We start from the raw sequence: 15,856 nt of genomic DNA on the forward strand, positions 1-15,856 counted from the left end.
TTCCACACTAGATATTTTATGTTAAACAAATAAATAGTTTTTTCAGTAAAAATGCTTTTGGCTGTTCTATGGGACTTTTACGAAGGGTCAGTAACTTTACCCTTTTTTTGTCTTGATGTTCAGAGCTTTGAGATATATGCTGCTCTGTGGGCTCAGCTGGATATGCAAGGGCTCGGCACTCTGCAGATCTGACTCGTTTTGTGTGTGTGTTTTGTGCATTTGGACATAAAGGAAAGTCACAGGATTCATGCTCGCATTATAAGTAACCTCATAGATAACTACAGCTAAATATTTTCTAAATTATCTTAAGATCTTTAGTTGCCTTTTGCATTTAATTCAGTTTGGACAACAAAACCCAGTCAGTTTTGCTTCTTGCCTATGGGTAATTTCTAGCAATGCCTTTAATGCTGCAATATGTGATTGTAGATCACAAAGTCGTGTTGGGAGGAGGTGGCTTAGCATGTGTCTGGACTTTGGGGCAGGGAGGGTTCCTTCTATTGATTTACTTTTTAATGTAAATTTTCTTTTACCTATCTTGTTTTTATAAAAGATAATTAAGTGCATAACCCTGACTGTATTCCTCTACCCTTTAAATGATATTCTTATTTTGATGTCCAGTAATTTACAAACATAAGGTGTTCATGTCTGAGTCAAAATTACTAACAATCTGCAGATACTTTGCATGCTAATACAGTGTGTTCTCATCTCAGCGTGCATTAATCTTCCTCTCACAGCTTGTGCAGCCGTTGACAGTCCACTGGGATGAAGAGTCTTATTTCTGGGAATGGAAACAGTTGGTAACTACAGAAGGGTTTGTACCGTGGAAGCAATACTTAGGGAGAATATTCATTCTTCTGTGTTTTCTGTGAACTTTTTGGCATCCTCAGCCATTTCTAAAGCTCATTCTGTTTTCCAAAATGCCAGAGCTGCTGTTTGCTTACAGAGGATAACTTTACTGATACTTGATGTATTTCCAGCTTTGTTCTGTGTCACAGGCAATCGTTGTTGAGAACTGAGTTTGTAAAATGTGCTGATGCTGGCCGCTGGAGATGGCGTTTTGTGCTTGTCAAGAAAGTATGTGCAGTAGCTGTCCAGACATCCCACTGACTCTCTTACCTTACCCTTGCCACAAAAGTGAACTTCAGTCTCGTGACTCTTCTGTCCCACGGTGCTTCATCCATGGCTGCCAGCAGTGTAAAATACCTTTCCTGTCACCTAGTCTCAAAACAGGGTGATCAGCTGAGCTACGTGAGTGTCCCAAACATTTCTGTACGGGAGTGTGAGTTCTTAATAGCCCGGGGGCTACTAGCAACAACACGCAGGCAACCACGTAATTTCACACGATGGTATTTCAGGTTCATTTGTCTACACAGAATCTGAAATGACGGCTCTTCCTCCTGCAGGATGAAACGTTCAGGAAACGTGTGGGGAGACATGGAATGATGATCTACTGGGATGTTTCTACGGAATTAGCATTTGAGGCCCTATGCATGTCATCATTAAGAAGAGAAAGCATCACCCACGAGATATTTGAATATTATCTTTATTGTGCACACATATTAAATTGTGGCCTTTTAGAAAATAAGCAAAATTAGACTGCAAATGAAATTACACATCTAATAATTTCTGTTTGTTTTCTAAGAGGCCGTGTAAGATCACAGGACAGCTGCTTCTATAGGCTCTAAGATCAGAAGAATCAACTGCTTATTGCAAGCTATACAATGATTTGATACCCCCCTGCTAATCCAGTGTAGCTCTTCTGAAAATGGATGAGTGGTTTTGGATTTACAGCAGTGCAAATGGGAGGACAATATGGCCCTTAATCTCTCATATTTGGAATAAGTGAAATCGAGTGGATGCTATTTTGCTGAATGGCTTCTGCCGAAGTGGTATCACAGACCATTAGGTTTAGCATTAATCAATGGTAAATTTTCTCCAGCTATTGTTTTCCTTTTTCGATCCTTTTCTTGATTATACCCCTTTGAATGTGGCTGCAATATATCAGGTGAGCTGCCAGATAAAGTGGGAAACCCTTTTTTGACAGACAGACTGGACATGACAGGGGCTCCTAATTTTCCTATGTCTACCTTTGTTTTTTAAGCGCACTGCAGAGGTGCCTCAGCTAGCAGACAACAGCAGGCTCTTCAACGCACCCCCACGCTCCGCTGCCTTCTGACGACGGACACTGGTCAGCCCCAGCCTGTGCCATAGCTCCATAGCAGCCAACAGTTTCCTGTCACCTCTGCTGCGGCAGCAGCTGGACCGGGCTGGCCTAGGTGACCGTGTTCTGCAGTCAAGCGACAACCAGAAAGCACAAATGACCACAGCTATCATAAGGTGGTTTATACTTTGCAAGGACGTGAGGAGCATCAGTGTTAGGCCAAAATTGCAGTCAGAGGAACTTCAGCACCTGCTCTCATTGGAGCCTTCAACAGCAAGTCATTGCCTTGGACTCGAGTGCCACAGGCACGAGAATTCCCACACCATGTCACTTTGCCAGCACTGCAGGCGTCATAGCAGAGGCAAACACGACCGTCCTGCAGCTTTACAAAACGAAGAGAGGAAGGGAAGGGGACAGGGCAGCAGCCACTGAGAAATTCTGGCCCTCACGTGAGAGCAACTGTTGCTGCTTTTGTAAAAGGGCAGACAATTAGCAGATGCACTGAGCAAAGCTCGTCAGAGCTTTCTGACTGCTCAGGGTGCATAAGCTGGAGAAGTACACAACAGTCACATAGTGTTCAGTGGAAAATGAGGTCGCTGGAAGGTCTCCCAGGGCCATGGCTGTGCTGGCATGCTAACCTCCATAGCACTGCTGAAAATGAGACCAGTCTCGTATGCGCCCACGGGGCAGCAGATCTCGTGTGCGTGGACCACCTCCAGCAGCACTGAGCGCTCATCGCTTCCTACAAAGCCCTCACAAGTTTCTCTTTTCCTTGGTGAAACTGAAGCAGCATGTCAGGAGATGGGTCCTTCGACAGGGAGCGACTCTGGTGGCAGGCTGTGGCCAGGAAGCATGCACTGCTCATGGGACTGTTTTAAATCCAGGTGCCAGGAGGTAAAACGAGCCCAGCTGCACCGCAGCATCCCTCATTCACTAGGTGCAGCTGCCTGGTACATCACAGATCAGGTTGATGAGCTATTTCTGGCACATGGAGTCAGAGGGGGAGAGAAGCTGCACCACAGATGAGTACGAAATAGTTGGCTTATCTGTGGAGGAGAGTGAGCCAGGCACTGTGTGCCGGGCTTGGGACAACCGCTAGCCTTTGGATTTGAGGCTAATGCTTCTTGACCATTCAGTACCTTGTCTGTGATGTTTTTTTAGAGCAGGAAAGATGAGTGGCATGGAAAAATCGGCCAAACTCTGTCTTCAGAACAGTGCATTGGGTCCCTAACAGCGGCACTGAACACCCCCGAAAAGTGGTACCCTCCTGGGAGCTGTCCCCAACTCCTTCGGGAGGCACAACCTACCCCGGGTCAGCTCCTCTCTCAGAGCTGCTGCTCCAGCCGTGTCTCACGGCTGGAGGAAATGAGAAACTGAAGGGCCCGTGGGAGTTTTAGGGACGAGAACAGCTATTTTGCGTATGCTCTCTGCTATATATAGAGTCTGGCAAGTACACAGGGCTGGAACATGTTGCTTTTGTTGCTAAAAACATCATTTGGAAAGCCCATTTTAGGCAAGTGCTGCTGTCTATTGCCAGATACACTAACCAGGTGCTGTAGACCCGTGCTTTGTCCTGGCATGAATGTAAGAAAAGCTATTGTAACTAAAGCACGTGCTTTTAGAGCTGTTGTTACTTCCCTGGGAGCTTCAGAGCTTCTTCCTACTAAGGAGCTTTTGCCTCCTGGGGGAAGCTTGCAAATCTAATTACATGCTGGGTGTCGGAGCAGTCAGTGAAGACCTCAGGTGGCACTGGCTCAGTTTCAGATCCTGTCCCACCGTGCAGATGAACTGCAGGACTGTTGAGATTTCAGCTGAACCCTGCCTGCCCTTTGCAGACTGATCCCCAGGACAGAAGTGCACTTTGTCACAGATAATTAGTCCATATTTTAAAGCACTTCCTTTAGGTAGGTTGTGCAAGGCCAGGGTGGAGGGAACTCAGCCGTCTGGCAAACGGCAGTGACAGAACTGGCAGCAACCTGAAAATGAGACACTACGAACCAGTGTTGGAGCTGGCGGGAGGGTTGAACAGCCCACTCGTATCACTGTGTTATTCGCATCTTTCTGCTGTGATTTCTAAGCTACTGCTGTCACGATAATCCCAGGTGAGCAGGCAACTCACAAGCGGGGCTGTGGCGGGCTGGCCAGCTTCTTCTCCTGGAGGATGCTCCCAAATAGCCTGGCTGCTGCCATGGCACAGCCCCAGTGGATGGTGATGCCGAACCCGCTGTGGCCATAGTTGTGTATCACCTAGGGGAGAAGAGAAGGGATCAGTGCTGGGAAAGCTGTGCAGGAGCCCTCTGGAGCTAAGGGCAGCAAGGAGCCACGACAGTGGCTGGGAATGTCCTTAGTGTCTTTGGATTGACCAAAGACCAGGATCTGGGAGCTCCTGGTGCACAGCTCAGCGACCACTGCTCTTTCCCTCCCTCCAAAAGCCGCTGGAGAGGCAGGAGAAACTCCGCGTGGTTCAGCGGGGCCCTGGAGCATCCTCTGCATCTGCTGCTCCAGCAGCCCCGAAACGCAGCAGCGGGGCTCACAGCCGTGTTCCTCAGAGCACAATGTTACGTCCTACCTAGTGTTTGTTCCTGCCAAGGTAAACTACTTTGCTTCAGGGAGCCCTGACTCACCGCTGGGATCAATAGCTACACCTCTCCTGTGCCAAGGCAGCGCAGATATGATGTGCTGATAAAGGAACGGAGTGATCCGTAAATTAATTCAAATACAGCATTGCTTTGAACCGTGATCTCGGCTTAGCCTAAATACACTGTTTTCTTTCCAAGACTCTCCAGCTAAAAATTAAATATATTTTCATTACATTTAATTACATTTTGCAGTCGCCATCCCCTTTGGAGCTTTAATCTCTTCTTCCAAGCTGTACAGAGACATATGCACACAATCGAATCAAGGATTCCCTCTGCAGGTCTGCTGATGAGCGTTCAGGCGACAGCGCTAAGGAGTGATGTGGTCCTACATGAAAAGGTGCTGTGCTGAGGGTCCGAGAACAGATGGCACACTGAAACTCATGCCATCCCGGTCTCCTTTCTCTTAAAAGATATACTAGCAGTGCAAGGCAATTTAAAGAGCCATTGCCCTGGGGAAGCTTGACACTAGGCACCCAGCTTTACCTACACAAAGGCAGCTGAATTTTTCAGAGCCCCACGGCAGCTACAGCCCCACCAGTGTCCCTCTGTGCCTTCACCATGTTTCATTTCATGCTGCTGCTGAGCTTCGAACTGGAAGAAATCTGGAGAAGCCCAATCTTTTGCACCAACAACCTGGTGTCAGTGCTGGAGACCCTGAGCATTTTATTAAAAACTGCGTATTGGGTTTTATTAAATGGAGGCATGAAGTTTGCATGCACGAGGGCTGCACACTTACAGGCTCCCAGCAGAAAACCACACTGCTTTAAATGCTGACACCAAAACATGGTTCACTTGTGCCTTGTGTGGTTCTGGGAGCAGCAGAGCCCGTGCCAGAGTTTTTCTCCCATATGGGTTTTTTGGTGTCTATTAAGGACTAAGCTCCAGCTGCAGGTTTTCTTTTGGCAGAAGCACTCCCTGCCCACTCTCCCCGTAAAATCCATCAAAACTTAATATCTTTGACACTTATCTCTGACACTGGGCTGAAACTGCCTCAAAGATGCACCCGTTATTAGAGGGGAGATGGAGCAAGGACCGATGAACACAGGGCAGCGCGGCTGCGGGCTGAAGAGCAGCCGCATTAGCTGGATGTTGGTGTTGCACTGCCAAGGTCACAGTGACTGATGCACAATTAGCGTGGTGGTTAATGGCACTCGGCATCTGGGGGCTGTGCATGGTACCTCTGCCTGGAAATGCCCGTGGCGGACGGTCTCCCGCTCCAAGCGAACCCAGGGGCGCGCTGGTCTCAAGCCGCTCCACTCCTCTACAATCTTTGCTTTCTGAAAGCAAAACCACATCAGCGCCCGCACAGCATTTCTCCGAATTACAGCAGCCAAATGTCACCCCAACAACCACACTAAGCGATCCGTGAGATGAGGGCTCTTGCAATGAGCGGGGACAGAGGCTCCCCCCTCCCCGCTGCTGCACCGGCTCCTGTGATGCTGCAAGGGGCGACTGGGCAGAGCAATTTCGGATCACAGCCCGCACATCGCCAGCCTGCAGCAGAGCTGGCAAGGCAAACGGCTGTGCCAAAGCCCCACGCTGCCTTTCCTCTAACCCAGGGCACAACGGCAGCGTCAGGAGCAGATACAAACCAGCCTCGCCACACACCGGCCTTTCTCTAATGCAGCAGCACCAAAAGGCAGGGGACACACACACCACGACCAAAGCGCTGGTTCTAAGCTTTTGTTCTAATTTTTTACCAGCTATATCAGTAATTCCTTTTTCCTACAAACCTTGTCTCAAAAGTAATGCCAGCCCCAGACCCTGCCTGTCGATCAGCCGGGTGCACAGAGCCCGAGATGTGCATGATAAACACTGCCAGGCACGCACAAACACCGAGCTGTGCCACCCCGCTGTGTTTCACCCTCTTGCCGAGTGCTACGTGCTGCTGTGGGGTGCACGCAAAAAGCCCGGGGTTACTCTATGTGCATGCTTCACCCGTCACTGGCGCATTTCTCAGCGCGGTGGCTGACACTGCATAAGCAATGGTCGCTTTGCAGCTCTCCTGGCCTGCTGAAGGCAGGTGGTTTGTCCTCAGCATCCTTCCCCGGCGGCCTCAGCTGCACCCAGGTTCTCCATGCCCCCTCCCTCCCCAGGGGTGCCTCATGGTGGTGGGCGTTGGGCCGGGGTCACCCACCTGGAGAGCAGGGAGCAGCCTGCAGCAGTTCTCCCAGATGGTTTTGTGATCCTGGGTGCTGTTTTCTTCATTCCAGTTGCCATGCTGATAGATCCCTCCCAAGACCGTGAACTCACTCCTGCACCAAGAGCCAAAGGGGATAAATGGTGGTGAGTGTCCCCAGCCGTCCCTTGCTGGGCCATCACACGGAGGGACATGTGTGATTTATGGGTCCTGCTACGCCCTGAGCCTGCAACATATTCCTGCCAGAGAAACTCTCATGCCAAGCAGGCAACAGAGCAGTGCCTGCATGTCTGCTCATGAGCAAGCCATTCATTAAATACTATCAGCACACCAAAGGCCCTCGCCTGGGCAAACCAAACACCTAATTTCATCTTCTGTCAAACAGGTCTGCTCCTGCCTGGCTGGGAAGAGAGTTGGAAGGAGCAGGATGCCTGCAGTGGGCAACACAAAGAAAGAGATTTCTGTTCCTGCCACCCCAAAACGCCTGCGGATTAACAGAGGACAAGAGACAGGTTAAGGCTGGGGGTGTCTGTACCTGCTGGACCCTTCCAAAACCTTGCTTGAGCCCTGGGAAGCACAAAGACAAAAGGGCTGAATGCCCGGGGCCGAGCTCTCCAGCATGGAAGAGGTGTCCTCCATGTGCGAGTGCCGGACCCGGCTGCTACCCGTGGGAGCCAGCCTGGTGCCCAGCTATGACAGCTCAAGCTAAAATAAACACAGGGGGAGGAATTCATATGTAGTTGGGACTGTGAGCAGAAATCACTCGGAATACTTTGGGGTCTGTGACCATTCAAAGTTCCTATTTACATAATGGCTTCTTGCCTAATCCTGAAATATTAGCACAATAGGAAGTGCCAGGAATGCAGCATTCAAATTACAGCTTAAAAAACCCTCTCCATTGCCAAAGCAGGGTAGATGGCTGCTCTCAGGAGGAAACAGAGGCGGGATGAACGGCAGACATATATTTATTTATCCTGCAATTTAGCTCCCTGGGTACATGCATATGCTGCTGTCTCAAATAGATCCCGACTCCCCTAAGAAAGCTGCTGGTGGGAAGCAGGTGGAAAGTGGAAGATAAGTGCTGGAAGCTGGGCTCTGCCTGGGCACAGCCACTGCCGCTCGCTGAGCTCTGGAGATGGTGCTTTTGGGGCCAGGATCTCATTTCAGCCCTCCTCATCCCTATAGGGACACAGAAATAAGGTTTTCCCCTGGGATTCCTCCTCGGTTCTTGCAGGGAGGCGGCAGGGAGCCCTGCATGGGTGCTAAACCAAACGGGACGCCCCAGGAGACGTCTCACCAACAGCCGCAGGCGCAGCTCAGGGTAACAGTGAGGGGAAGGCTGAGCTTTTTAGGGTAGGCTTTTATTAAAGTAAAAAGGATTCCTGCCACTGGTCTTAATGGGAGCATGAATTAGAAGTGCCTTTCCTCACAATGAGCTGCTGTACAGCAGTTTTGTCGACACCATTGATAAAAAAGATGGGTACAAATGTGAAGGTCTTCCCCAAATAAGATCAAAAGAACTCCCCCAAAATATTTGCCCCTTTGTCAGTGCTTGGCTCTTTTGAGGACCTGGCCAGGATTGGCGTTTTGCTTTGGCAGGATTTGTTCCTTGGAAAAGGACAGGACCAGGGACATTGAAGCCCCAGGCGCTGCCAGATCCGAGAGCCCAGGAGCCCAGGACCAGCCCGGGCCCCCCTCGTGTCCAAGTCCCGACCTGGGTCTGTGCGGGGAGCTCGCGCTCCCTGTGCTGACCGTGGGAGCTCCCTCGCTTTGCCTGCCCACATCCTTCTGCTCTCCTCCCACGCAGCAAATAAAAGCATCATCAGGCCAGGTATGAACCCAGGGCTGCTGCAACAGGGGTGCTGCAGGGCAGACATCAACAGGGAGCCGCGTCTGAGCCGGTGCTTTAGGAGCGCTGACAGCAGAGCATCGCTAACGCCAGCCAGACCCTGCCTCGCCCGCTGTCACCTACCCTGGTATGACGTACGGCGAGTTGTAGATACCAGATTCGATGTCGTGAGTGATGATGAAATGCTTCACCCACGGGGCCAGGACCTGGGAGACGAAGGGGAGAGGGTCGGTGGCAGCTGGAGAGCGGGGTCCCCAGCTCGGGGAGGCAGCAGGAGGGACGTGGGCAGCTCGGTGAACACGGATGCCGGGGTCCACATGTGTTGCCCTCCCTTCTGCTCAGGCTCTACGTACACCACGGCACTGGCTTCCCTGCGCTGCCGCCATGGGAAGGCAGGGAGATGGGAGGGCAGGTAGGCAAGCAGAGGAGCTTCCTATCTGGCGTGAGTCTGTGTTTCCCCAAATAATCATCCTCTTCTCCCAAGGATTTTACGTCTTTTTATTACTAGCGTTATGCCTCTGGCCTCCCCCCACCTTCACCTGACCAAGAAATGGGCTGGAGACTCGGGGCATCCCCACGGCTGAACCAGGAACAGGATCCAGGTTTTCTGCTCTGCCCCCCCCCCACACGAGGGTTTTACATGACCATCGTTTGCTGGGAATCAGGACCTGATCCCAGTGCGGGTCCAGCCCACAAGCCCACGATTTGCCCCAGAGGGCATATCTCTTATGAGATAACGAATGGCTAACAAATGGCTCCTCCAGAAAAAAGAGAGGGGACACAAGCCCTGCACCCACCTCACCTTTATGACCTGTCCACGGCCGGGCTGTAGCTCCGGGTCGGGCTGCAGCTCCCCCGCACGCACCCCGGTGCAGTTTATTACAACATCCATGCCCTGGGCAAACATCTAATGAGAGACAGACGCGGCGCAGTGAGCAACGCGCACACGGCGATGCTTCCGAGGGCGCTACCCACGGGGGCACGAGATTCCTGCATCAAAGCCAAGCCAAGTACTCGGTCCAACAGCCTGGTAATGAATAAACCATAAGGGCCGGATCCAGGGCATAGCTTCCCTGGCACGGCTCCCGCAGAGACCCCATGTGTGCAGGCAAGGAGAATGTTTGCAGTTTAAGAGAAAGCTGTACTGCCGATGCTTGGCTGCATCTTCGCTCAGTGCCGGCCAAATGCGCTACCCCATCCCCTCTCAGGCATCTCTTGATGCCCAAGAGCCTTTATCTTTCCTGGTAGAATTTGTTTCCTACATCTTGGCGTAGTCTTGCCGCTGTCCCCTGGCCCCTCGCTCATGCCAAGGGACATCGCGGAGCAGCACGTGCCTGCTGGATGCTGCTTCTCCACGCCGGGACGGGGCCCGCTGCCCCACTCTGTGCCCGCTGCCCCACTCTGCCCCGGCTCGACATCGCCACTCACCTCCTGGAAAGATTCCACCTTCTTATGGAAAAACTTCACTCCTCTCTGCGTTAACCTGGGAAGAATGAGTTCATTTGTTACCGGCAAATTAAAAGCAAATGTACCGTTCAAATCAGCGCCTGTAATTGATACCCAGAGTAGGTACGGCTTGTTGCTCCTTGTAATAAACAGTCGCGGTCTTCTTGGTGGCTCCTAACAGTCTCCAGTCATTAGCTCATTTCCCTAACGGCCCAGAGCTACCGAGGGTGACCAGTCCTGCTAAGCCCTGCATCAGAGCCCAGACCTTCTGCTGTGGATAGGGCACCTGCTCCATGTTAGAAATGACAAGAACAAAACCAAGCCTGAAATACTCCCACAGCTAAAAGCTGCCAAGTGCTCAGATGCAGCTCTAAGTATCCCATTACGTGAATTTTTACCATGCAAAACTACACTCCTGGGCTAACTGTTGAAGCGGGGAGTCTGTTACCCCACTGGGGCAATGAGCTGGAATTCCAGACTCTTCTGCCCGCTTCCCAGGGATGCATCCCTGCCTCCCCGCTCCTTCGGCTCATTCCGCCGTGCCCTCGCCCCTGCGCTGCTGTGGGGCACAGGGCGAGGGCTGCCGAGAGCAGGGGAGGATGCTCAGGTCCCCTGTGGGTGCTGTCACATGGAAGCGACCAGCACCAGCATTTTCGAGCTGAGCAGGTCAGAGGTGCAGCAGGACACGGGGCGGCCACGTAAAATCAATGCCACCTAAACTCAGCCACCAACTTGGCATGAGAGAAGGATCCCGGACAACACCTGATGTGCAGGATGAAAATCCACACCTGCCTCCCATGTCCTGCCGGCCAGAGAAATTGGGGGGAGCGGCAGCTCTCCCGCACTGGCACGGCCCCGGCCCCAGTGCCGTGGCAGCTCCGCACTCACTTGTTGGTGAGCCAGGGCAGATAGCTCCTGCACTCCAGCATCAGCGCCGTGTTGAACCAGCCGTAGCTGAAAGCAGATGAGGAGAGGAAGCCATAAGGACCCACAGCAGCTTTACACGAGCAGCCACCTCCTGCCCCGGTGCTCCCGACAGCCGCTGCAGCTCTGGGATCCCAAATCCCCCTTGCACAACAAGTGCATGATTTTTTCCCTCTGTTTACAGCATACAACACCTTCTCCGGATTTTCTTCCCCCAGTTTGACAATATCTGTTGAAGTAAAAGAGGAGCTGGAATGGTTCCCTGCTGGGCTGCTGCTTTTTTGGCTTGTTTGTGGTGTTTCCTACTTATTTTAAGGGAAGCAGCTGTAACGAAGCAAGGCCACTTCGGCGCCTGCAGTTTCTCGCCCTTGCTGCCCCTTGACAGGGAGGCATCTGGGACCGTCCAGCCATACCCGTCCTGCCGGGGGGAAAGCACATCAGTGACTCTCTGGAAAACAGACTGAAAAATACCTGTAACCAGGGAAGAGTTCAAGCTCTTTTGGTGTCAAGTTCCTGAATCCCAGGACAATGTTCTTCCAAGACGGGTCCTGCAGTAGGGAAAAAGGTCCAAGCTCATTAATGAACCCAAATCGCCGTGCCATCGTGGGACAGAAGCTGTGGGGGGGACACAGCCCACCCCAAAGGAGCGCGGGTGGGCGTGCAGCTGCAGCTGGGGAGGCTCTGCCAGCTCCCACCCTCGGAGGGCTCAGCCCTTACTTCATACCAATATTGCATCGGGGGCACAGAAAACACCGTGTCCCGGGCAAACTGTCACAAGACAAACTTGGAAGGATTCGGAAGCATTCAGAGCATCGTCTGGGAAGAAGTACAACCCTGCCTGCCCCCGGGCAGCCTCCGAGCTGGAGCCCTTCCCAGCCCTGGCTGTGACTTGCTCCTTACCGGCACCGGCTGCGTAAACAGGTTGTAGCCAGAAATTAGGAAAAGTCCCATTTCCTTCGCTGCCGGTGAGCCCAAGTGCCCGAGGAGGTAATCAAACGTCTCTTTATTCCAGAGCCTGCAACGAAAACAGGTGAGCGGTGGCTCTGCCAGCCCCATGGAGCTGTGCCTGTGCACCAACGGGCATGCCAGGGGGACACGCCACCAGCCTCCTCCTCCTCCTCATCCTCACTTACGTCTCCTGCAGGTTGCCGTGGTCGCTCAGGTAGGGCTGCCACAAGCCAGCGGCCCCGTCGCTGGTGGTGTGGGGCGTGTAGCGGTCTGCGTAGACCTCCATCTCCAGGGAGGGCACCAGGCTCTGGTACTGCTCGTGGATGCACAGGGCAGTGGAGAGGCCGATCACCCCGGCCCCAATGATGGCCACGCGCATGGCTCCGGCTCTCTGCAGGAGGGAGAACACCAGAAGGGCAGTGCCGGGGCTGGGGAGCTGCTTGGACAAGCCGGGGCTTCCCGGGAGGGAAGGCATCAGCTCCTGCAGGACCCGACCTGGCCTCAGCTCTGCAGCTGGAGCGGAGCTGGGCTGCGGGGAAGGGGCTGAGCTGCTCTTGGTGTATTTGTGTGGATTTCTTGTAAAGCCTCCCAAATCCTCTTCAACACCTGCCTGTGCTGACCGGGCACTGAAATCACGGATGAGGGGGGTGTAGTTTGCCACGGTGGCAGGGGAACAGTTCTCCATTGCTCACAGCCCTGGTGCTCGTGAGCACTAAAGCTGCGGCTCAGCAGCTCATGGCCACGCTCCTCTGCCTGGCAGAAAGACCCACAGTTGTTTCGTCCCCTGCAGCAGCACGGGGCAGAGCGGCACGGCCATCGGCATCCTCCTCTCCCTCCCTTCCAGCAGCTAGCACGCTGAGGGCAAGCAGCCAGGGAGAGGTGGGTGCACCCACCCACTTGCCCCGTCTCCCACGGAACGGCGTGAGCCCTCCATGCCCAGCAACCCAGCCCTGTTCCAGGGCGCTCCTAATTCTCCCCAGCACAGATAAAAAGCAGTTTCTTTTATCTGTGGGCACAGATAAAAGAAATGGGAAACAACGGGTGTTTTCCAGGGAGCAATGCCAGATGCAATAAATGCAAGGACGGCTCCTCACGCCGCTGTTGCCCTCAGGGCTGCCTGCACATGAGGGCGGCTGTGCCACCACCCCAAACCCTTCCGGGCACCGGCTGGGAGAACCGCTGTTTGTAAACGCCGGCTGCAAAGAGGGTCCGCAGCTGCCCTCGGTCCCCTGGCTCTTCCCCCTCGACAGAGCTTTCCTGCCTTGCAGCCTGGAAAAAGCCCTGTGGTCACCGTCTGGGCAGAGAGCGGCCAAGGACCTATTCGAGGAAGGGCCGGGGGTACAAAGGGACAGATCACCTCAGCCTGGGTCACATCCCTGGACACTCAGCTGCCAAAGTGTGGGTAGGGGGAAGGATGCCAGCAGCACGCCAGACCTGGTGCTGGGCAGCATGAGTAAATTCTAGCCCATAGTTTTATTTGGACAAGGTGAAGCGCAGCATCCCTGCTGTGAAAGGCAGCCCGCAGTGGGACTGACATTTGCTGGGATGGAGGGATGAGTCATCGGGACGGTGAAGCACCAGAGGCAGCGGGAGAGCCACGCTGCTTCCCATCTGCTGTGGTTTTGTAACCCACGGCCTGCAGGAACCGCGGCCGCCTCCTCTACCTGCAGCCACGGGGACTTGCCCCAGGCTGCCCCTGCAGCGCCAGCCAAGGAGGTATCCGCCTCGCCGGTCAATAAATAACGGAAACAGACATTTTTCACCAGCTTACCTGCAGAATGCGTGGTCCTCGGGGCAGCCGCCGCGGTTTTCAGAGACTTCACAGAGGCACCTTCTCAGGGCGGCTTGTTTACAGCCCAGCAAACTGCCCGCAGTGCAAGGTCTAAGTGCCAAGGGCAGCGGGATCACAGCCCGCCCACGGGCAACGGGGCCAAAGTCTTTGCTCTGGACCCGGGGAGGTGGAGTCCCCCGCGCCGAACCCCGCACGCCGCTGGCAGCCGGCCCCAGAGTCACTCCTCTGAAAAGAAAATGGGGTCACCACGGTCCGTGGCAAAATGCCATCATTGACACTTGTCACCATGGTGACTGCTGGCTGCCCGCATGGGTCCTGGCGGATGGGGACATGGGGACGGGACTCCCCAGCCACCGGATTCCTGTGGGATGCAGGAAAATTGGATGCTGGGGTGTTGTTTTTCGCATGGTAGGAGAGAAGTTGTCCCCCTCCCGATAGACCCCAGGCGCTGTGCCACCCAGCTTCCCCCTCTCAGGGATCAGATGGCTTCGTTTCTCATTTCTAAGCTGCCTCTACCTTCACAAAACCCACAACTTTGGGTCCTGGGCTGAAAAGCCAGGTTTCTGTTGGTGTGGATATCATTACCAGTAGTGGAGGCAGCCCTGGAAGCTCAGGCAGTGCTTGGGTAGAGTTGCTACAATTAGGGATTTTACTGTGCCTAAAGCTTTTATAAGAGAGGTAACAAAGATAAAGGAAATGGGAACTCGTCTCCCGCACAGTCAGGTTGCAGACACGTCTCTGGAGTCCCGGGCCCAGGGTTGCAGCCATGCAGCACAACCCACTGCAGGCGACAGGAATTTGGTCCCACAAAAGGCAGACGAAAGGCACGGGCAGGCGTACGCCAGCCTGCGCAGAAGGATGCTTTACCCCGAGAGGTCATCGGGGATGGCCCGGGAGGGTTAAGTCTGCGGGCTCATAGGGCTTAAGCACCTGATACCTTTAGCGCTTTTGGTAGCAGAGCACCACTCGCTGACTTTTCACTGAAAGGGTTGTCAAGCATTGGAACAGGCTGCCCAGGGCAGTGGTTGAGTCCCCATCCCTGGAGGTATTTAAAAGACGTTTGGATGAGGTGCTGAGGGACATGGTGTAGTGGTGGTCTTGGCAGTGTTAGGTTTACGGTTTGACTCGATGATCTTAAAGGTCTTTTCCAACCTATACGATTCTGGGATTCTGTGACACTTCCAACCCCGTGCACTGCTGCGGGGGCTGCCGTCCTGCCTCCCGCCGCCGGGCAGGAGCAGCAGCACCAGCAAGCAACCGGCCCCATCCCGGCTGTGTGGCCGGCTCCCGAGGGTGGCAGCTGGCGAAGCCACGGCCTGGGATCCCGCTCTGGGTGCCACGAAGGACAAGGCTCGTCCGCCATGTGTGCTGCCTCATCATCCCATCCTCCCAGGAGTGCTGCCAGCAGAAATCCCCGGGGCAGACGGTGTCCAAGCCCCAGGCGTCCGGCCCCTCGGACCCCAGGGTGCTTTGGCGCAGCTCCTCTTTGCAGCGTGGCAGGGACGGAGGGGGAAAGGCAGTCACCCAACGGCCTGAATTATTAAGGGCTTTACATACAATCAGCAAAGCCTCTTATACTAATTACCCCATTACTCGTCTGCCTCTTGCTTCTGGCACCGCTGACCCCTCGCACTTTCTTCGGTCCGGTGTGAGGGATGCTCCTGGCTGCTGCGCCCCGAAGCCCTTCGGGTGCTGTAGGGGTGAAGCTCAGACCCTACCGACGCGTTTTGGGGCGGTGGGGACCGCGCCCCCCCCCCGCCCCCCCGTGCCGAGGGGCTGGACCCCCCCGCTGGGCTGGGGCGGCCCGTGGGCGCGGCCGCCTCGCCCAGCCCTGCCCAGCGAGGGGGGCCCCGCGGGCGGCCCGGCCAGGCCGGCGGGCTCCGGGGCCGCACCGCCCCGTCCCGCCCCGGGGCCGCCCCCGCCGCCGCAGCGCCCTCGCCCCTCCCCGCGGCGCGGC

At 54.4% G+C, this 15,856-nt stretch overlaps 1 protein-coding gene across 1 annotated transcript; it reads right to left on the reverse strand.

The window, feature by feature from the left end:
- Positions 1–4,245: 4,245 nt before the first annotated feature.
- DAO (D-amino acid oxidase) lies at positions 4,246–13,895 on the reverse strand. The gene is made up of 11 exons (XM_072880210.1): positions 13,879–13,895; positions 12,293–12,498; positions 12,060–12,174; positions 11,631–11,707; positions 11,124–11,189; positions 10,206–10,272; positions 9,592–9,684; positions 8,913–8,995; positions 6,938–7,055; positions 5,979–6,077; positions 4,246–4,408 (listed from the first exon to the last, which is right to left on the reverse strand). Exons 2-11 carry the CDS (start codon positions 12,484–12,486, stop codon positions 4,277–4,279), a joined length of 1,044 nt encoding a protein of 347 aa, XP_072736311.1. The 5' UTR covers positions 12,487–12,498; positions 13,879–13,895; the 3' UTR covers positions 4,246–4,276.
- Between the last annotated feature and the right edge of the window lie 1,961 nt (positions 13,896–15,856).

The sequence above is a fragment of the Ciconia boyciana genome, chromosome 15 (genome assembly GCF_034638445.1).
Source record: "Ciconia boyciana chromosome 15, ASM3463844v1, whole genome shotgun sequence".
Lineage (NCBI taxonomy): Eukaryota > Metazoa > Chordata > Aves > Ciconiiformes > Ciconiidae > Ciconia > Ciconia boyciana.

What these genes read in the sequence shown, in the direction of transcription:
- DAO (XM_072880210.1), bottom strand. Translation starts at nt 12,486, where the DNA reads ATGCGCGTGGCCATCATTGGGGCCGGGGTGATCGGCCTCTCCACTGCC. An exon ending in TGTTTACGCAGCCGGTGCCG is followed by an intron (nt 11,708 to 12,059) that starts GTAAGGAGCAAG and finishes TCCCTACTGCAG; the next exon opens with GACCCGTCTTGGAAGAACAT. An exon ending in ACGGGCATTTCCAGGCAGAG is followed by an intron (nt 4,409 to 5,978) that starts GTACCATGCACA and finishes CTTCTCCCCTAG; the next exon opens with GTGATACACAACTATGGCCA.